This window comes from Astatotilapia calliptera, chromosome 13, assembly GCF_964374335.1.
Source record: "Astatotilapia calliptera chromosome 13, fAstCal68.1, whole genome shotgun sequence".
NCBI lineage: Eukaryota > Metazoa > Chordata > Actinopteri > Cichliformes > Cichlidae > Astatotilapia > Astatotilapia calliptera.
This window is the reverse complement of record NC_137434.1, coordinates 20,745,034-20,766,631: the sequence shown is the minus strand read 5'-3', so window position 1 is coordinate 20,766,631 and position 21,598 is coordinate 20,745,034. Positions and strand designations below refer to the sequence as shown.

Sequence of the window (21,598 nt, the reverse complement as noted above, 5' to 3'; positions counted from 1 at the left end):
CTTGTGATAAAATGTGAAAAAAAAAAAACAATACACACCGCAGAACAGTCATCATTGAGAGATGAGGAAAGGACCTTTCCATCTTTGACCATGTCTACTTCATACATGTCTTCTTTCTTCGCTATGGAGGACACCTCCACCTGTGATAAGGTTCTGTTGATAAAGAGAAATGGTTGAGAAGGCTGATGGGAGAAACTAAATATATATTTTTTTATCTTCTTGTGATAATATGACCAGGCATAATGTTCATGTGACCTTGTCAAATAGTCCTCAGGCAAGATACTGAACTCCAAATTGCCCTTGATACATTAATCAGAGTGCACTTTGTTGTGGCTCTGAATGAATAAATGTGGTGAATGTGGCCTGTAAAAAGCGCTTCGAATCCTCTGTTAAAGTTAGAGTAGAAGAGTGCTATATAAGCACCATAATCTCTGGGTAGAAAATGGGTAGACAGATATACTCACCCCAGGGTGGTACACTCCATCTCTGGCAGCTCCCCCTGTGTGCTTTGAGATGGTCTGTTCGGTGGATGTTGCCCTGGCCCTGGGTCAGTGGGGCAGGAGAGCACACCGCCTGCCTCCACACTTTCACTCTTCTGCTCCAGAACCTCCTGGTCTGCAATCAGCTTCTGAATGTCAGTGCTGACGTCAAAGCTGTTTTCACAGCCCTGCACCGGTGTGTCAGTACTATGAAGAGACAGAGAGAAGAGTTCACACGAAGAGAAGATGAGGCGAGACAGAAAACACTTTCTAATGAGGCACCCTATTTAAAGTGTTAATACATTTTAAGTAATGATTTCATGAAGAAGCAACAAGAGCAGATATTTTGGAGCTAGAAACCTTGATGAAGTTAAAATACAGAATTTTTTACCAAAGGCTTGGTGAACATTTTCATCTAAAATGGTACTAACAGAACAATCCGCTGTAGAAGAACAAATGGTCTAGCTAAAAAAACACAATGCAAATGTTCCCGTAGAGAAGGAATAACTAAATTGATAGCAGGCATTTTTACAGGAAGGCAACTTTTAATAATTTTTCTCATGGTTAATTTCTTATCTAGGCAATAGTAAAAGATATATTAACAATGTGCCAATTTTCAGTCTAGCACATTAAAATGCAGGGACTCTTTAATACACTTAAAGACAGCAAAGAACAAATAAAAAAAAATCTGTAGGGTACAAAATAAAATAAAACGCATTGTTAAATCAAGGAAAAATAAACTAAAGTATATCATTTTGCATTCACAGGAGTAAAATCGAAAAAACAAACTTGTAAGTGCATGATCACAGGGCTAAGAGGAGTTAAAATTGCTCATCTCTGCAGGAAAACATCCTGGGAGTCTGAATCAGCAGTGCCTGATCTAATGTTACGCCACGACATGTCTCATAAAACTCTGATGAGCTGCCCTCAGCAAAAACAAGCACAACTGATTTACCCAAATGAATTATGCTTCAAGTTTCCCTTTTTTAAACATCCACTATATTAACAGAAGCTAGTGAACAGCAGAAACAACAGCTATCAGAAAACTGCAGACAACACCAAATCACCAAATAATGTTAACAAAACCCTAAAACACACAAATTCGTCAGGTTATCTGTGACTAGACTTCTGCTTTGAGTGATACCAGCAGCCTCATAACCTTTTTATGGATGAATGATCGCTGCTGCAAAGCAAATACATCTGTCCACTGGCTCTAAAGCTACCTTGCATGAACTCACTCACTTGCAGAAGACTGTAGATCCATGGTTGTTGTCCCTGATGCTGAAGCAGATGAGACAAGAAAACATATTCTGCCAAAGCCGATTAACTTACAACATTATGCAGTTTACCTATGACAGTAAACAGTTTGCTGCTTTGGGTGGATGGAGAAAGTCAAAGACATAAAGAAAAGAGAGCACAGATGATGGGTGCTAAATGATAAAAAAGTAGCAACCAGAGCCAGAGAACTGACCCATCATGGGTACCCAGGCTCATACACACAAACAAGAATGCATACACACAAACACACCTCAGCATTCAGCTGTGCACAGACAGAAATTTGAGCTCCCAGACAGAAACACTTGGTCATATTCAGGGTCAGCAGTGCCAGTTCTGGCACAGCAGTGGGTGGAAGTAGGCCAGAGATGCTAAGAGCCGAAAGGCAACACAAACTAACAAAAATAGATACAAGGTCGCAAATGGGGGGTACTTAAAATCATGCCTAAACACATCAATTACACAATAAATATTTAACAAAAAAAAAAAAAAAAACATGACTCAATAAGGAAGATAATTCATTGGCCAATAAAAATCCTATTACACAAAAAAAACTTGAAACTTGAACCTGAAAATGAGAGTTTTATGAGAATTTTATGAGTTCCTTATCTATGTCATGGGTGCCCTGCAAGGACCTGTTCAGGTGGGAATTTTATTTTCCCCTCAGTTTGCTGCCTGTACTTTGGAGTTTTTCCCAGTAGATGAGAGGGTTTTTCCCCTGCGCCGTCAGGTCGGGCCTCTGGCAGCCTTTGAGATGGTCTGTTTGGGGGATGCTATCTTATGTGCTGAATGACAGTTTAGAATACCTGGCCTTCTTGGAGTCCCTGGGTGGGACGTTTGAGCGTGCCCCACCTAGGGACTCCATCGCCTTACCAGAAAACTTAAATAGTCATGTGGGCAATGACATTGAAACCTGGAGGGGTCATTATTGGGAGGAACGGCCTACCAGATCTAAACCCAAGCGGTATTCTGTTATTGAACTTCTGTACAAACCACAGTTTATCCACACCATGTTCAAACACAGGGATGTCGATACATTAAGATGGTTCCCATCTTTAAGAAGGGGGACCAGAGGGTGTGCTCCAACTAGGCCATGTTCTTTAGCTGGAAAAGGATGGAGTGTCCCCTCCAGGTCAGAGATGAGTTACTACCCCAAGTGGAAGAGTTTAAGTATCTCGGGCCCTTGTTCACAAATAAAGGGGAGAGGGGAGCAAGAGATCGAGAGATGAATTGGTGCTGCGGCTGAAGTGATCCGAATTCTGTACTGGTCCATCGTGGTGAAGAGAGAGCTAAGCGTAAAAGCAAAGTGCTCAATTTACCAGTCAGTCTACATCCCTACCCTCACCTATGGTCACGAGCTAGAGTAGTGACCGAAAGAACAAGATTGTGGATACAAGTGGTGGAAATTAGCTTTCTCAGAAAGGTGGCTGGCCTCTCCCTTAGAGATAGGGTGAGGAGTTCGGCCATCCAGGAGTGGTTTGGAGTAGAGCCACTACACCTCCACATCGAAGGGAGACAGTTGAGGAGGTTCAGGCATCTGACATCTCCTGGGTGCCTACTGGATGAGTTGTTCTCGGCATGTCCCACGGGAAGGAGGCCCAGGGGCAGACCCAGGACACACTGGAGAGAGCCCCTTTGTGCTCCCCCAGACAAGCTGGAGGTGGCCAAGGACAGTGAGCTCTGGGCTTCTCTCCTTAGGCCGCTTCCCCTGCAACTGGGCCTCGGATAAGCGGAAGAAAATGGATGAAAGACTGAAAAATATGACTGCAATGCGCTGACTTAAAGACATGATACTTTTTCTTAGAATCATTCAGTATATTTATAATATCATCTTATGTAATTGGAAAAAGTCAGAATGGACACCTGTTTTGAAATGAAACCCTTTGGAGATATAATTAGAGCGGGACTGCACCAAGGTCAAGACATGGCAAGACAGCACAGCAGGCAAATGCCAGGCCTCTCTCCCAGCGACAGATACCAGTCTGGCATGTGCAGATGCAAAAAATAAATATGATCCCTTCTTGTTTATGCATGCAAAACAAAAATTAGGCATTTCTGAAACGAGGAGAAATGGAGGAGACAATGTGCTGCTACTCTTAAGTTAGGAAACAAATAAATGAGCTAAACACAGTTTCACTTCTTGTTACCGTATTGTAGATATTTAACCCGACTCCTATTTACCTACAGAAATGAAACTAATAAAAAGATAATGCTGTGTACCTTTGATTTCAATATATTTAAACTAGAAAGACAGTTGGAATGATTCAACATTTCTGCCTGAAGAACAGATGAGAGTGGGAAGCTGTTGATGAAAAATTATTGATATTTGTTTGCCCTATTAGAGCTAAACAAACACTCAGATGCAGCGAGAACACATAAAACTGTCTTGGAAGCTTTGACAATCTTCTCGAAGCTTGTTGGTGACAGATCTTGCAGCTCTGAATCAGTAGATGATTATATAAAATTATGAGATAACAAATAAACACAGGGTGGTTGATTCTTAGATAAGAACTCCACATTGAATCTACATTATATATACAATGTCGGTGTCAATTTTATTTATGTAGCACATTTCACTGCATGTGCTTATCATAAAAGATAAAAACATAAACAAAACTATATATCCCTACAATGTCTTAAGGCAATAAAAACAACACAGTTATTAGATGTAACCTGTGAGAATAAAAAGGTTTTGAGTCTGATTTTGAAAGCAGGCATATTTGTTACCGACCTCAGGTCAACAGGCAGCTTGTTTTGAAGACCTTGGCCACAGTAACTAAAACCCTCAGAACCCTTAGATCTAATTCTGGAAACAGTTAAAAGATCTATACCTGGTGATTTGAGAGGTCTAACTGGGTTATAGGCACCCAGCAAATCAGCAATTTAGTGGTGGGGCTAAACCACTGAGACCTTTATGAACTAACAGAACGATTTTTAAGGTAATTCTGTGTTGAACTGTGAGTCAATAAAGTGAGGCTTCTGCATTCTGAACAAGCTAAAGGTGCCCTAGTGAAATTTGAATAATTTAGCAAACAGAGTAGAGTCTAATCTGATTGAAATGAATGCATGGACCAATATCTCAGACAAGTTCAGCTTATTCTGTCTTAAGGTAAATAAAACAAATCTTAATAAAACATATCGGCAGCTAGACAGGCATGACTTTTGTGCATCAACATGAGTTGTGGAAATGGACTGAGGTCTTTGCTACCAACTCCTCTACATCCAACCTGAAAATGACACGTACAAAAAATGTATATTTCATGCCTCGTACTGTAGCTGCCCAGCTACTGATGCCTGCTTTTTAAATTGACACAAGTTGGTAATGTAAGAACAATCTGATCATTTTGATATATGGCTGTGATCTTGATGTAATATTGAATTTTTCCTTTAGTCGTCATGAGCCTGATGTCATCTGATAACATCGTTGCTTCATCACAGGGTAAACAGCTACTAGCATTTATGCCTAAAATGGCAAGAACAAAATGTGCTTCAAACAGAACTTCCATTTACAAGCTTGCAGCAACAAACATTCACAACTGAAAAAGAAATATGTAGAGTCTCTCTGGGAGAAAATAAATTTGGTACTATTTTTACTGTCCATTAGACTGAAAGGTCAAATGGGTCAAGCTGGACAAGTAACAGAACACAAATATTGGTTGACAAAGTTACTGTAAGAAGGTGCTGCTCTGAAGCTCACAGGTTTCTTGCCTTAAAAAGACCTAAAGGGAAATCAATCTATCTATCTATCTATCTATCTATCTATCTATCTATCTATCTATCTATCTATCTATCTATCTATCTATCTATCTATCTATCTATCTATCTATCTATCTATCTATCTATCTATCTATAAAATTTCAAATACATTAGTGCTAGGGGACAGTACCTTTTGAGGTGAGTCTGGTTAGCAGGACTGGTTGATGACACGGCATTCTCCACCCCAAACCTGGGGACGCTGCTGTGGTCTGAGTAACAGCTGCTGGGTCGGACCTAGCAAGGACATCAACAGTAAACACACAAACACACCACTAGAGACAGACTACAAACCATTGAAGGAATCTTCTGCATTTACTACACAAGATTCTGCAGTTTTAACTGCTTCCAAGTCAGCTGAAACGTCACAACAAAGGTTTTACTGTAATAGAGCGGCAATAAATCCTACTTTCAGTTTAATGCATAACATACAATAAATAATATATGATAAAAACGGATGAATAATGTTACTGCCTATGGCCCACAAAATGTATTAAAAATATCTGTAAAATTAAAGAACGTCTTCTGAAGAAACAGACAGACTATTCATAACGTGACACACACTGAATATCATGAGCTAAAAGGCTGGTAATAACTAACACTACCATGTAAAACTGCTATATTTGATGGAAAGAGCTGTAACATTAATTCAAAATAGATGCATACATCTAGTTTTAAAAAAAATGGATTCACCTCAAAGTGTGAAAGAGCAGAGAGGACAGGAGGAGGAGGTGAGGTTGAGGCAATTGAGGAGCCCACGGCTGGGGCTGGAAGGAGAGCCTTTGCATGCCTGAGGAGATGGAGCAACAGGGCATTGCATACACTTTGCTCCTCCAGCATCCTGGGTCCTTCTGCAACACTGGAAAACAAAAAAGAGAAAAGGGAACAAGATCACAACGCAATACATACATACTGTATGATGCACTGTGAATTGTAAATGTCTTCCATTACATGTTGTAAACATATTGGAAATGGGCCCCATCTAGTGGACAGAGGCTTATACATCAGTAAACTGAGATAAATTGAGTGCATAAGGGGGCTCTATGCACCCAGCATTGACATTGCCCAGTGACAAAAACAACATCAGTAAACAACTATGAAATTTCACTTTGGCTTTGGAAACATCTGCTTAAATTACATTTCAGATAATCCTGTACAGTGTGGAAACCCCACTTGAGAATAAAATAGAATGTCTTGACATGTTTACATTATGCTGCAATTGCATTTCAGTGTTATTGTTGACAGCTACATTTCAGTTTTTCTTCAGTGTAAACAACAGCAAAAAGTTCATCCCGTATGAAGTGAGTGTGAAAATTTGGCTATGTAATAATAGACGTAAGTCCACATGGCCTATATGGGAACAAGATCACAATGCAATACATACATTGCTTCGTCTCCCCAAGCTCCGCCTACTGCTTGCCGTTTTACTTTATGTATGCTTCCCGGATGTTTTTGCACTAATTTCCTATGATCGTCAAACTCTTTTGAATCTTCGACCATTGAACCATCAAACGCTGGATATACACTTTCTCATTCTGCCAGAAACCTCGGAGTGCTTATGGATATTTCTTTTAAATTAAAAAGAGTATCTACTGTGCTAAAAACCAGCTTTTATCAATTACGCCAAATTTCCAAAGCTAAGCCCTATTTACCACATAAAGAACTCAAAAAACGTATCCATGCCTTCATCACTTGTAGATTGGACTATTGCAACTCTCTTTACCTGGGCCTCCAACTCTCCCTCCTTCAGTACCTGCAATTAGTCCAAAATGCGGCAGCACGCCTCTTAACCGGCACTAGAAAGCATGAGCACATCACCCCTGTCCTTGCTAACCTACACTGGCTTCCCGTCAAATATCGAATTGATTTCAAAATCCTTCTGCTCACTTTTAAAATTCTAAATAACCTGGCCCCTAGCTACTTAACTGATCTCCTTGAGCTGTACAAATGGTAAATAGCCTGTATTGGTATAGCGCTTTACTAGTCCCTAAGGACCCCAAAGCGCTTTACACATTCAGTCATCCACCCATTCACACACACATTCACACACTGGTGATGGCAAGCTACACCCAAAGAGAGCACTAAGATCCAGCCAACTGCTCCTAATGCAACCAAGGTCTCATTTAAAAACCAGAGGTGACCGTGCATTTGCCATCGCTGCCCCTAGGCTCTGGAATAATCTCCCAGTCGAAACCCATACTTCGGAATCAATTCAATAGTTCAAATCCCGTTTAAAAACACACTTGTTTAACTTAGCTTTTAAAACAAATTAGTTTGGCTTTCATTCGGCAAATGCAATTTTAAGTATAATTGTACTATTTGTTCTTTGTTCTGCCCACACTGCGGTTTTATTGTGAAGCACTTTGATGTACACTAGTCTTTTAAATGTGCTATATAAATAAACTTTGACTTGAGTCGATGGCTGATAGGTCAGCATGGAAGAAGTATGTCAGACACATTACATAACTGACACCTCCAAGGAAAGGAACAGGTTTAAATGACATATATAAAAGTTAAAGTGGCAGGCGCTCATAATAATGCATGTCAGTCAAAACCAAGAAACAATCAAAAACCAGAAGCTACTTTTTTTAACAAAGTAATCACTTTTGAACATCTTTTTGCAGTCTTTCATCCCCTAATGTTTTTCATTCAATCCACTCCTCTCAGATCTCAGGTCAGAAGCAAAACAGCACCGAACATTTTGCAGCTCTCCAAGACTACCAACCATTTCAAACCCGCCTCCATATTTTTTTTCCAAACCACTGCTGCCAACTCCACACACCCTAACCAACTCTTTGTACTCAGCCTATAATCACCAGATATTTTCCCCACAAATCCAGAACTTTATGACTAACACCACATTCCACTGACATGACGTTAACTGTTACAGCAGAAAAAAGGCAAAACTGAGAGTTTAAAGGATGGAGGAACTGTTTAAAAGATGCTGACCAATTATAATTGCGATGAAAACTCAAGCAAGAAAAGTCTAACTTTACACTTTTGCTCCCTAGAGTTTGTGCTTGTTTACAGTGATGGCTGACTTCTGTAAACAGGAAGGGAGAAACAACCGGCAAAATCCTGATGACCCCTGTCTGTATCTTTATGTGACATATTCTGCATTATTAACCCCAGTTCACACCCATTTCCTTAAAGGGACCAACCCAGCTCCATGCAAAAGACACATAAAGCCACTGAGGCATCTGAACTGCTGCTGACATGTTGTAGGTTGCCATCATGACAAAAAGCCAGTGTTTTGTGAAAATGAAGAGAAACTAGAACCACAAACCTCTTCAAAACGAAATGTTAAAACCAAAACTTTTAGGCATGGCAGAACATACAATTTTGAGTCACTAAACTCTCTGCTTAAGTGTTTATGTCACGCTGTAGCTTTGGTGAGGATTTGAATGTGGCATTAATAACTGCAACTTACTGAAACATACAAGGTCCAAAGATGGTTGCCAGATTTTCCACAGGCATGTGGTTTGACTGGCTGTGAGTGGCCACTCTGGATAGAAAGCAGATGAGGTAAGACAAAATATTGAAGTTGTCATCAGGGATTTGGGATAGTTTTTCTCTCAGACTTTGGTTCATCTCCTCCTCATCTGTGTATCCTAAAAATAAGAAAAACACAAAATACAATAACATGTACATTTCAGACTTAAAGAGTTTATATCTTATAAACATATATAAATTTGCATGAGAATTCATACTGAATAGTTTTTTAACATCACTTGTGTCTCTAGTTCTTTGGCATAGGCACTGTTAACAGGGGTGTCATTTTACCGAGTAAATAATTAATTTCTTACTCAGAGTACAATAGCCACCAACAGCTTGAAGTGCTGATACAAAGCAGAATGAATCTACATAAATATAAGATAGATTAAGATAGTTTTACCTAGCAGTTTATAGATAAAGTTTCCAAAGTGCATTTGCATATACATGTTTTGGTACTTAATGGTGAGGTTTTTGCACTGTTTTCTCTGGATTTAAAAGCATCATAGCTGCTCATGTTTTTTCACATGTTCCCAGGCTGACTTTTAAGATCAGGCCACTGATCTGGTACAGGTACATTAGTTCCATCGCTAGTTACTCTGCTGTATATTTGGATTTGTTATCATGCTTCAGTATAATGTAGGTCACGGTACAAAATCTAAAGAAAAAAAAACTTATAGAACATGCTTTCCTTGTATGTCATACTCCAATTTTGTGTGAAATTTAAACTTTTTTTGTAGAATATTTTAAAAGGATATTTCAGTGAGGCTTGATAGCAGCAGGTAGCTTCTCAGCCACGCCAAATTTCCTTTCCAGCTTTTTAAAGAAAGCTTGATGTGTTAAAATGGGATCAAGATGCGCATTAACATATTGACTGCTCACTTTTAAAATGCATCAGGACTAACAATAATACTACCAATTTCAATGCAACCATATTTTACCTTAGAGTTAATAAAATGTGATACCACCTAATTGGCATTACCTGTTATGAACAGAACCAGCTGTTTGCGCTGAGGCTCAGGAATGAGAGGAACAGGGAGCTCCCGAAGGAAGAGTTTTAGTAGAGATGCTACAGTAGGGACATCTGCCTCATGGTCCAGGTCAACCCTCTCACCACTGTCCCACCGCTGCCTCAGCTGCCTGGTTCGCACCACTGACCCACACAGACGGAACAGACCTCTATGCTGTATTCCTGCAATGAGGAAAGAGAGTTAGTTAAGTGCACATTCAGGTGATGTTGCAAGAAAAAGCAAGGAAGAAATGAGGAATAAGGTGAGACTGAAAAGGGTGTGTGTGTGTGTGTGTGGGGGGGGGGGGGGGGGGGGGGTAGAGCAATTACCATTCCTATCCAAGTAATCCACCATGTCTCTTAACACAAGGGGTATTCCACAGACCATCTGCCCTTCCTCTCTCAGTGTTTCCAAAGCAACACCAAACACACACCTGGGTGCCTCTTCAGGCTCCGTAACCAGGGTGGGAATGAAGGGCTCTGGACTGATCTTGGCGCTGGGCCTCACAATTCTCACTGAAGACACGTCGCTCTGCATGACAAGAGGAGGCACAATGCAGCTGACTCAGTCAAAGTTTTTTATTATAGTCAATAACCACAGTTGGGGGTTTTCTCTCTGTATTTTCTTTTCTCTTTTGACCCTTTAAAACCTGAACCATGAAATAACTACCCGAATCTTTAATTTTTTGATATTGGTGTGTTTGTTGACCCTTTAGACAAAATATATAAAAATATATCACATTTTAATCTGCATTTATATATATATAGATATATGAGTTTTAATTTGTATCACATTTTATCACATTTGCTACATAAGCCATATTTTTGCAATTTAGTCATTAAAAATGTGTCATGCAATTTATATCATTTTTTGAAGATTAAAAAAAAGTCGCGCTAATGATGTAGAAGTCTCAAAAACTCACAAAAACATATGTATCAAATCCGACACGCTGGGCTTTAAAGGGTTAAGAGTAGCCAGGTCCTGCGGACATCCTGAAAACTTCCCCATCTCTGCTTCATTACCTGTGAGTTGTTTGACTAGGTTGCGAAAACGCTAGCTGTTTAGCATTAAAACTGCACACTCTCTCGGGAGAAAATGCCATTTTTCCTGGATATAACGAGACCTCCAGGAATAAACGTTAACTTAGATATATCGGTTAACATTAACTAAATGTTTCCAGGTTATAAGAAGTTTTGTGTGGAGGTACATATATTGAACTTCGAGTGTTTCTCGGACTAACAACGAACATGTCGAGAATACCGAAAAGTGGAATAAGACCTCAGGCGAAACTTACACAGAGCGATAATGAAGCACTGGCTCCCATTTTCAGCTCAGCGAACCGGGGCAGTTCTCCTTTTTTGAAATGTAGACAGGTTTTTCCCTCCTCGACATGATGATCCGCTCTCTGAAACTATCTGAAAGCCCGACGTACGAAGACTAATTACTGCCATGGCCCTCACATCCCAGTGTGCGAGGTGTACAACGGATGGGGAATGCTGTTGTTAAAATTGAGTAGTTAGCGTACTTCTTCTCACCGTTACGTTAGCTCCCCCCTGGAAAATATTGTTTAGGTTGCTAGTCACGTGACACAAGTGTAACCATGGTGACGTGTGGTAAGGAGAAGTCGAGCCCTTCAGGACCAGGATGCTGTAGCTTACTTTACTGTAGGTTAGATGCTCGGTGTCGGAATTGTATCCCAAATTTCCACCAGATCATTTTATTTGTAGAGGAGCTTAAGTGGAAAAATATATATCAAGATGTTTTATTATGTTATTTTTACCTTAAGTGTTCCAGGCAAATGCAGAAAAACATGACCAAGGACATGTTTACTTTGTACTAGGGATTAAAGTTATTTCGACAAAAATGTAAAGACTCAATACCATTAATCTGAATTTTTTTATTGACACTTTTAAATTAAAAATTCTGTTTAAATGAACAGAAATAAAGACATAAACAAACAACATAAATAGTATAATAATGGAATAAAAAAATAATAATAATAGTGGCCAAATCTTACAGTCTCATCCATATAAACAGGACCTAACCCATGCTCTATGAGTACCCTCTACAAATATAAAAAGCAAATTAAGCAAACCCTAGTCCCAACTTACTGTTAAGAAACATCAAGGGCATTTGTAGTGATCTATTCACCAACATTCAAGTGACCAAAAAAAGCCTATTGCAATGTATTCATTACAATTATGATGACATCAAATTAAGCAAAAACATTTTTACAGCTCTATGGCTGATTTGTGCATATAAATGGCACACGCACAAAGGACAAACCTGCTGTATTACAAAAAAACAAGGTCAAATAATACAAACACACAACCTGTGTTCATGTACAAACATGCCTGTGTGAACACTGACAGACAGAATGTACACATAAACATAGACAGACAAAACATGAAAATGAAAAGGACCAGCCTGGTCAGGCGAATATGCCAGCAGAGTTCATAATAATCACACCAGAAAGAGAATCAACATGCTGCTATTGTTGGAAAAACAATGGGATCTCCTTCTTGTGCTTACATATTTTTGAATCAGAATGACTTCGTCTACTTCTGTCTGATTCAGAAAAAAAGAGGTATGTGTATAAATTAAGTGAATGCACTTTAAAAATCATGTAAAACAAAGGCTTTATCATTGTTCCAACAGGCATTATGTGTTGACAGGTATTGACTATTACGGATGCTTTGGTAAGATATAACAGTATTATAGTTAAGTAATCATGAAAAAAAAAGTTATATATGTTTGTCATCACGCTAAAATAACACAGAACAAATTTACAAAGATTTGTTTTACCAGCGTTATGAATGGCACCTTGTCTTTATTTTTCAGACTAACAATAAAGTGAGTATCAGTGTTTCAAATTTGAACAATGTTGTTCAGTTTACCTCGTAAAATGAGGCAGTAATAAAAGTCGACACAGGCATCAGAATCAAATCTTCAAAAGAGATCTGCAGTGTGTGATTTAACCTGAGAAACTGGGCCAAGCACAGAGAAATGGCCTCTATTTAATAATTTTGGTGTATTAATATCTGGCACCAGAAATAAGTGGGTGACCCCTGTACAGTCAAAACAAAAATATTCTTCTAGGAGTTCAAAGAAAGTTGCTGAATAATATCTGAAATCTTGTGAAAGGTGTTCAGACTCAGGCTACTGAAGCAACTTTGTCACAGCTGCTGCTATAAAGGACCTCCGGTTTGTCATTCTCGGGGTGCTTCCCGTTACAGCAGGGAAGGGTGAGCAGAGTGAGAAGGAATGCTCCCAGCAACACAAAGCTCCCACTAAAGTAGAACGCCAGGTCATATGACTGTGTCCAGTCAAAGAACCACCCTAGAAAGTGATGAGAAAAACAGAAACTGTGAGCAGAGAGGGATTCCTTGCAGACACAGCAGTGAGTCATTTCCTGAAGTTAACAGGCCTTTTGCAATTCCCTGTAAGATTTTGATTTTTGAAACGTCTCTAAAAGCTACACCAGGTTTTTATATTAGCACAAAATAGAATAATTACAACTTACCTACAACAGGGGGCCCAAGTATGATCCCAAATCCTCCAAAGAACATGACGATGCCGTGGGCTTGTGTCAGCTTTTCCAAGCCAACAATCCTAGTGGTAATGTAGGAGGTGAGAGACCAGTTTCCATTGGCGAAACCCACAATGGCAGACAGGATCTGCAGTCCTACATAACTGTTAGTGAGAGGAATAATGAGCAGTGCCACACCTCCTGCAAACATGGTGAAGGCATAGAGATAGATGCTGTTGATCCACCTGATGTCCACCAGGATACCTAGCCCTAGTTTACCTACGCAAGCTGCAATGGCCCCTATTGATACCAAAGGAATTAGACTAACTTCTTCAATGAGTCCTTGACTCTGTGCCACATCCTCAATGAAGAGCGCAGGTGGGAATGCACCTAAACTAAACATGAAGACACCGATACAGAAAGCCACCATCACTTGGTCCTGCAGGATCTCAGACATGGAGTGGATGTACTTGGAGTAAGCCTGCCGTTTCTCTTTGATGACCTTTATGATATCAAACCCAGAAAAGAAGCTGCCTTTTTTCTTCATAGTCTGAATGGCCAAGTCCTTGGCATCAATGGTAATGAGCAATTCCTTCACACCCAGTGTTTTCTCTGGAGTAGCTGTAGTAGAACCTGCAGTCATCTTCAGGTCTCCCAATTGGGGCTTTTCAAAAATCTGCTCTTCTGTGTTGCGCTCGAGGGCGGCCTTCTGTTTGAGGTAGTACCCAGGCATATTGAGGGGCCTCATGAAGCCAGCACAAGCCATGAGGTTTAGTGCTAAAGCTCCAATGATAAGGAGGCAACCATGCAAGCCATACAACATGATGAGCTCATTCTGAGCAGTGGCGTAGATGAATGCTCCAACGCTTGTGCCTGGGTGAGAAAAGGAGAAATGGAATGAGTAATACAATAACACATCAATCGATACAACTTAAAGCCATTGCGCCTTATCATCCACTAACTTTAAAGTGTAACTGACAACCAGAACGACGGCTCTGTGTTGAGATGGCTCTGTAGTTCTAAATCATTGCTAGACTCACTTTAAAAATAAGACTTGGATGTTACTAATAATCTTTAAAATGTAACTATGTCAAGTAGTTTCACAACATTTTGTTCAACTATTTACCAGTTTCGACTGCCAAACCACATCTGGTTGCTGGTCATCAGTCCTCTTCCCTACCCCACAGACCACTCTGACTTTGCTACTCTACTGATGTTTACCTCAGCTTCCTAAGGTTCCCAGCAGCGCAAACATGAAAGAAGTGAGCTTGGAGACCTGGTTTGCACCCATAGCCCTCAGGTCAGAGGAAGGCAGCAGTACCTGTGGTGACAATGCCAAGGGCGAGGCCGCGTCTCTTGTCAAAATACTGACAGGTGATTGTCAAGGTGGCTGCATAGACCAGACCACAACCCAGGCCTATGGTAAGAGAAAGAAGAAAACGCAAATGTCACGTAAAACATGAAAAATAAACAAGAATGGGGATGCAATGGCACATGAATACGACTGCTTAATGAGTAGAGAACAACTACATTTTAATCACAATTTTTAAATTATGTTTTGTAGATTTTAGTTAAACAATATTGCTGTAAACTTGAACTCACTGCTTTATACAAGCAGCATGAAGCCTTAAGTTCAGAGGACACTGTGCATCAGATATCCTCAGCAAAACAAAGGATACAGTGAGCAGTAAACCGCTTTTACAGCTACAGTCAGCATTCTAAGGACCACTCTAAAAATAAATGACTGCTTTCAAAGATGCATGGCCTCTGACCTCTAGCGCTGACTCGCTAAAGGAACTATTTAATCCTGCGATGGATACCCAGGATTAAGTATAGCGGGGCTGTCACTTGAGGTGCAATAACAGGTGGTGTTGGGCACAAGTGCATACTGATGAGGCCACAAAGGCAGTAAAAGGTCATACAGGAATGTGGCTAACCTATAATGTTGTTTTTCTGTCAACAAGCAATATCAAACAACTCTTACGTCACACTACTGTATGTCTTGTCCACTAATTCTCAGTGCCAGTGATAATCATTAATACCCAACTGATCATCAGCATTTAATGGTGCGAAACAGTTCAACAAGGCCATGTGCCCCTGTTTGCTCCAAATGATTATATAATGTGTTACAGGATTTTCATATGTTAGAAGAAAACAAGCTTAGTCTACATCAATGATCGAAGAAACATAAAAAACGTTTTGCGCACTGACAAGACTGAACTCCATAGCCGACTGTCTTAACGACGGTCAGGTGAATAAATCTCAGGTGTTCTTGAAGCACTGCCAAGTATAGCATAAAACACAAAAGAGGATGTCATTCAGTGTGATTATAAAGTGTTTCCTTACCGACCACAATCCCATAGGAAAACATAAGGAATTCAACATTTGGAGCAAAGGCACTGAGCATCAGGCCGCCAGCCACCATTACACCACTGAAGATGGTCACAGGGCGAGCGCCAAAGTTGTCCACGCAGGCGCTGCAGATAGGACCTGAAGGAGCAATGGCAGAAAGAGACACAGAGGCAGAAAAAAAGTGATGGTCAGAAATCTCATCTCACTCACAAAGCATGACACTGACACATCACATTAGGTTTAAACTGGCAACCTGCCTGAAGGATTCTCACATCTCTCACAAAGTTCATCCACTTAGTTTAGTTCCAGTTTTATTTAATCCCAACCTTATTGCAATTTTACCTGGCTAATATTTAACATGTATTTTTAATCACCTTTTACAAATAGAGCAACAAACTGTTTATACTATACTGAGAGCAATTCTGAAATTTAGTACACAGTGATTTTTTTTCACTCTGCCATACCCATTCAGACTGCTTTACTTATGTACAATTTGCTGATTGCTTCTCTAAGCAGGAGGAAGACTTGGCCATTGTACAGCAGAAACTGCAGTGCTGAAACAGGCTGACGGCTGGGACATGTGTCCAGAGATTGGCCACCCTTTGGGGTAGATCCAGGCATGATTTTTACCTCATTCCTTAGAAAAAGACAGCAAGAAGCAAGGCTGGAAGATAAGCTTTGGTTTATACAACAATGTCAACCAAGGCCTATATCACTAATTCTTTTGCTTAACTGCTGTGGAGCATACTTTGTACTCTATATATGATATCTTTCAGAAATGACTGAAAGGCTAAGGAGGATGAATATATTTTGTATTCATATTTTACATTCATACTCCAGTGGCCATGGTCGTTTACTTTCAGGCACCTTTGCTTCTCTCTTTTTATATTTGGGTTCAATAAAGCTTATATATATATATAGTATCTGTATTTTCGCCTCAACTTATCTTTGTTTTCCTTTGTCTTTGGTCAGATTAAGAAGCAAGTGATCCCATTCCATTACATCACATCAAATCTGCTCCAAGTAAAAGTAAAATGTTACTTTTTTAGTTTCCTGTTTTATTGTGAAAGTCTGTGTCTTATGCCAGTGTATTCAGTTTGCATTTCCCCTCTCGTCTTGTCAATCACGATCAGCTGTGCCTCCCTCCTGTGTGTAGTTTCCTCGTTCCCTTCTGTGTATTTATAGTGTGTGTTCACTCATGTCCGTTGCTAGTCGTTGCTGTGTTTCTTCCCTGCTTTTCTCCAGAGTCGTCAGTTCAGGTTCGTTTTGTTAGCCATTCCCAGTTTAGGTCACCTTTAGGTTTTATTTTGTTCACCGTGTTTCTGTTTGTGCCTCCACTGTATGTTAATAAAGCTCGCCACATCTAAGCCAATGCCAGCGTCTGGGTCCTCCCTCACACTCACCACACGTCTGCCCCCCGCAGCCGTGACAACTGGCTTAATCCTTCAAATAAATACGTTTTTATATTAAAAACTGGCACATCCAATATACCCCATTCTTACTTTAGTTCAATTGCCCCTTTACATATAAGTCAGCCTTCAGACTTTGAGCAGGTGTTATGTCTCATTTGTTATCAGGGACATCTTATGGTACATAACTGGGAAGGAAATTGTAGGAAGACAGGTATAAAGGTGAGGATTTAGTGCTTTACATTTACCACAAATCACATATGATATCTTAACCTCTCCAACTCAGAGAGGTTAAGATACTGTTAACAGCAAGTAAAAATATCCAAATGTTATGGTAACATCAATTTACTGCTTACCAATAAATCATCAGATAATGAAAATCAACCTCGGACTGAGAAATCTCTGCTAATGAGTTTACTTCTTCTACCCCAATATGAAGTATATTAAAGTATACTGAAGTATAGTATGCCATTACAATGTGTGTTACTCACTGGCTATTAGTCCCACTCCAGAAACAAGGGAGCCCACCCAGGCAGTCAAGCCCTTGCCTTGCTGGTATGTATGGAGCCACTCAGGGTAGAGTACACCCACAGACTGGGGTGATCCATAAGCAAGGAACTGGGCCATGAAGGAAGCCGCAACAATCGCCCATCCCCAGCCTCCATCGAGCACTTTTGAAGCCATGATGCTGATGTTATTGCTGCGCTCTGGGATCTGTTATGGCTTCTGGAGGTGGTGTTCCTGGTAAGAACATAGAAACAAACAATACAATTAAATTTTTACAGCAAAATTGAAACAAAAAAAAAAGAGTGCTCATCCCTGGATGATATTTTTAGACCTGACCTACAAAAACCACTTACTTCAAGCCTTAATCTGGGGAAGGCTGTTGCGGCACCTGGCCTGGCCAAACAGGGAGGCCACCTGTGTCAGGTCTTAAACACAGACTGACTGCAACTTACTCAGAGTCAACTGGCCCTTTTGAGCCTTTCTCTTTAACCACACCTCGAAGGAGGAGAAAGAAAGAAAGAAAAAAGCATTTCACCTTCAACCTTCCCTTCAACTCAGCTCAGATGGCTATAGAAGAGGTTTCTCTTCTGTTCTTACCCAAGATTTTAAGACCGCTGATCATAACTACCGCACTTTATTTTTGCGTCACTAAGGGGAAAGTTAGTGCGAAGCTTCAGATATGTCAGATCTGTATGTTTACAAAGCATGTATTTAAATGTTTACAGTAAATACAATTCAGCCAAAGAAGGCATCTTTAATATAAATGTAAAGCAAATAGGAACCAAAAAAGCTGCTTACAGTTTATGGATATAGCCATACGCTAACACTGCCATTGACCAACACTTGTGAAAATAAAAAAGTGACGACGTTTTGTAGCCATATATCTTTGATTCACTGCAAAAAGACACGCGTTTTTTAATGTTGTTAAAAAACAATACATGCGGCACTCACCTCAGCATATACAAATACAGCTGCAGGCGCCTGCCTAACTGCGCGCTCTGCGGGAACTTTCCATGTTAGGATGTTTTCCTTGTTAAAAAAAAATAAAACACCTCGTATCGCTACAAAGCAAATAAAAATGAAGGCATCGCACACTCTTTCTGTTTTTTGAGCTGGACTATAGGGGTTCCTTCACCAGAAAACGCACTGCATCAACAGTGTTTCATTGTGCATCCTGCTTTGCAGCCGGCGACCAAACCGGTTCAAAGCTGTTCTTGCTGGTCCAGCGGCAGCTTGAACGCATCTACAACAGAAAAAGCGCTGCTTTCGCTTGCGCGCCTGGAGCGCAGAAGACAGACAGAACGGCTCTTAGCGATGCGGCGGATGTGGTTTGTGGTTCAGACGTGTATGTTTTTCTCCTGCTTCGTGTAAAACAAGCAAGTATTCAAAATGCACATGCACAAAGCTGTTTACCTGGAAGCTCTCCGGGTCATAGGGGACAAATGAAGGATCTGTTTTTGTAAAGATGGTCTTTGAAGCAATGAGAAAGCGTAATAATGACGATAACTAACGGTAGCTATAAAATAACAATATAAACACGTAGAAAGAAATATACTGCTTTCATCTGAGTCTGACTGATCAAGCTGAAAGTTTGGGGTTCTTGTACTAACAAATCGGTCTGAGAGTATGGTTTCTTTCCCTCTGGTGTCATCATTAATATTTCCATCAGTCCAGTCCGAACCGGTTGCATCAGCAGGACGCGAGTCGAGTCATCTTCCCGGTGAGCGCAGGTTAAAGCAATGCATGTACAAAACTTGAGCCAAATCATAATCTGTCACCACATCGCTGGAAATAACTGGAGTCTGTTTAAAATCATAACGAATACTAGTAAAAACGAGCTGCATCATAGAGAGCTACCATGCAGGTAACATGGTATCCGAGGGTATCCAACACACTAAAGAGAATCTCTTTATTAGGTTTAAATGAAGCCGGAGAAAAACATACATGTGTGAACCACAAACCACTCATATGCATGAGATTGTAGTGCTAGTGATTTTGTTTATGGTAATCAAGGGAACAACGAATATTAGCAGCATCCCCACTGATTTATAAAGAGAAGACACAATATCAGAGTTTGGGATTTACTTGAAAAAAAAAAGTTTCACTTTATAAAAAAAGTGTGTTTATAAAAAAATAAAAAAATAAGAGCTTATATAGGCTTTATCTCCCCTAAATCTTGTTCTATCCCCAAAACAAAAGAAAACAACAACAACAACAACAACAACAACAACAACCAGACATTTTTTTAAACATAGGGTGTCTCAGGAAATTTTGACTTTTAATTTAATCCATACATTACATACATACATAGAAGGACAGCAAGGAGATTAATTGCTATAATCATTCTTTTGTAGCATCATAAAGTTATATCATCCATGTTGTTTGTCCCCATTCTTAACCTCAGGTCAGTAACATTGTGAAACCAAGTCACCAATGAATAGTGGGCGTGATGGTGGGAAGCAGAGTAGAATGGGAGAGGAGAGGAAGAAAGGAGAGGTAAAACAGGTTTGCACACTGAATGAACTCAAAATTCTTGAGGATCTTTGATGCTTTTCCCAGAGCTGAGGTCTGCTGCCAAAAGGGGTCTTACTGAAAAGATTTAGGCTCCATAATCCCCTTCTGCCTGAAAAACTAAGTGTAAAAAAGAAAAAGGGAGACAGAATTAATTGTACTTTACAGTCACATTACACTGACATGTTGCTCCAAACCAGTTTCAACTAGATGTAGTGCATGTCACAGACAGAGCTAGGAATTTGAGGTTGTTTGGGGAGTGGATTACAGAGTGGCTATGACACACTTTAAGCACTACTGACTGAAACTAGAATTGATGTTGATGCATTCAAACATTCCCAGGTTCCATATATGGACTATTAATTCCACTGGGTTAAAATCCATCTAAGATCCACCGATCTTAAATTTTAAGCTTTATGTTTTGCAAACTTCAAATAGCAGTAAAGTAAGTTTGGTTTTCAATACTTGTTTGATGCCGCAGTAATAATGAGAGTGAAATTTGCATAAATCTTCACATGATTGTTATATGCTTGAAGCTTTGCAAACATGTTTAATCTTGCAACTTCATGTACAACATCAAAGATAACAGTTCAGCCAACCTGAGATCACAGAGCATATAAATTTATTTGTAAAAACTACTAGAGAAAATCACCTGCGTCTACGCCCAGGTGTTTAGTAATTCCTCAGTTTGGAGGTTGACCTGAATAATTACAGGCCTATTTTCCTCGTCTGTAATCCAAGGTATTTCACACTGCGGATCATTATGTTTGATAAGCTCCATGTGTGTTTTGACTTATAACTTGCTGTTAGACCTTAAATGCCTCGACTAGCATTGCAAAATCAATGCTAAGCCTAAAATAAACAGTTGTGCCTTTTGCGATCCCTAATTGTTGCTCCACACGGTAAAATAACATTTCTTCACCAACTAAATTTGAGACACATGCCATGTAAGGTTTGAAATTAGGATTAAACACAATTTCAGCTGCTTTAAAAAAAAAAATCATTTTATACTTCAGCTGTCACTCCAGACATAAAAAATTATTAACACTGAGATCTGTGGATTAACCCCAAACACTGTGTGTGGGCTTGAGCAATCATTTTGTTCTTTACAAGTAATGTCTTGTAATGTATATCCCATATTCAAATATAAAGAAATGTATTTTGAAAATAGTCTCATTGAGACATTATGCTCACATTACTCACCCAAAGCTCATTTAGTATACTCACACGTTCCCGTGAGATTTATGTGTGCTGACTTTAGTTTAATAGCTTGTCTTTTTA

The 21,598-nt window shown here is 39.8% G+C and overlaps 2 protein-coding genes across 6 annotated transcripts in view; both read right to left on the bottom strand.

Moving 5' to 3' along the window:
* Positions 1–11,602, bottom strand: part of LOC113035559 (protein FAM13A-like) — a 20,279-nt gene extending 8,677 nt beyond the window's left edge. Inside the window, exons 1-10 of one of the 3 annotated variants that reach the window (XM_080288252.1) lie at positions 11,535–11,553; positions 11,304–11,424; positions 10,339–10,540; positions 9,982–10,191; positions 8,938–9,118; positions 6,201–6,366; positions 5,641–5,744; positions 1,722–1,760; positions 465–686; positions 39–153 (exon numbers count right to left, since the gene is read on the bottom strand). In XM_080288252.1, coding sequence (XP_080144378.1) covers positions 39–153; positions 465–686; positions 1,722–1,760; positions 5,641–5,744; positions 6,201–6,366; positions 8,938–9,118; positions 9,982–10,191; positions 10,339–10,540; positions 11,304–11,333 — 1,269 coding nt within the window. In that variant the 5' untranslated portion in view covers positions 11,334–11,424; positions 11,535–11,553. Of the gene's footprint in view, positions 1–38; positions 154–464; positions 687–1,721; positions 1,761–5,640; positions 5,745–6,200; positions 6,367–8,937; positions 9,119–9,981; positions 10,192–10,338; positions 10,541–11,303 lie in introns of all 3 variants that reach the window. The other 2 variants (XM_026191198.2, XM_026191199.2) reach the window with 2 other exon arrangements.
* A 289-nt stretch (positions 11,603–11,891) lies between these two features.
* LOC113035560 (monocarboxylate transporter 9) lies at positions 11,892–21,337 on the bottom strand. 3 transcript variants are annotated; one of them, XM_026191202.2, is made up of 6 exons: positions 19,220–21,337; positions 17,791–18,040; positions 15,885–16,028; positions 14,860–14,955; positions 13,533–14,411; positions 11,892–13,348 (listed from the first exon to the last, which is right to left on the bottom strand). In XM_026191202.2, exons 2-6 carry the CDS (start codon positions 17,981–17,983, stop codon positions 13,164–13,166), a joined length of 1,497 nt encoding a protein of 498 aa, XP_026046987.1. In that variant the 5' UTR covers positions 17,984–18,040; positions 19,220–21,337; the 3' UTR covers positions 11,892–13,163. The 3 variants fall into 3 exon arrangements, with proteins under 3 accessions (XP_026046987.1, XP_026046986.1, XP_026046985.1); XM_026191201.2 differs by lacking the exon at positions 19,220–21,337 and adding an exon at positions 18,160–19,067; XM_026191200.2 differs by lacking the exon at positions 19,220–21,337 and adding an exon at positions 18,758–19,067.
* Positions 21,338–21,598: the final 261 nt, after the last annotated feature.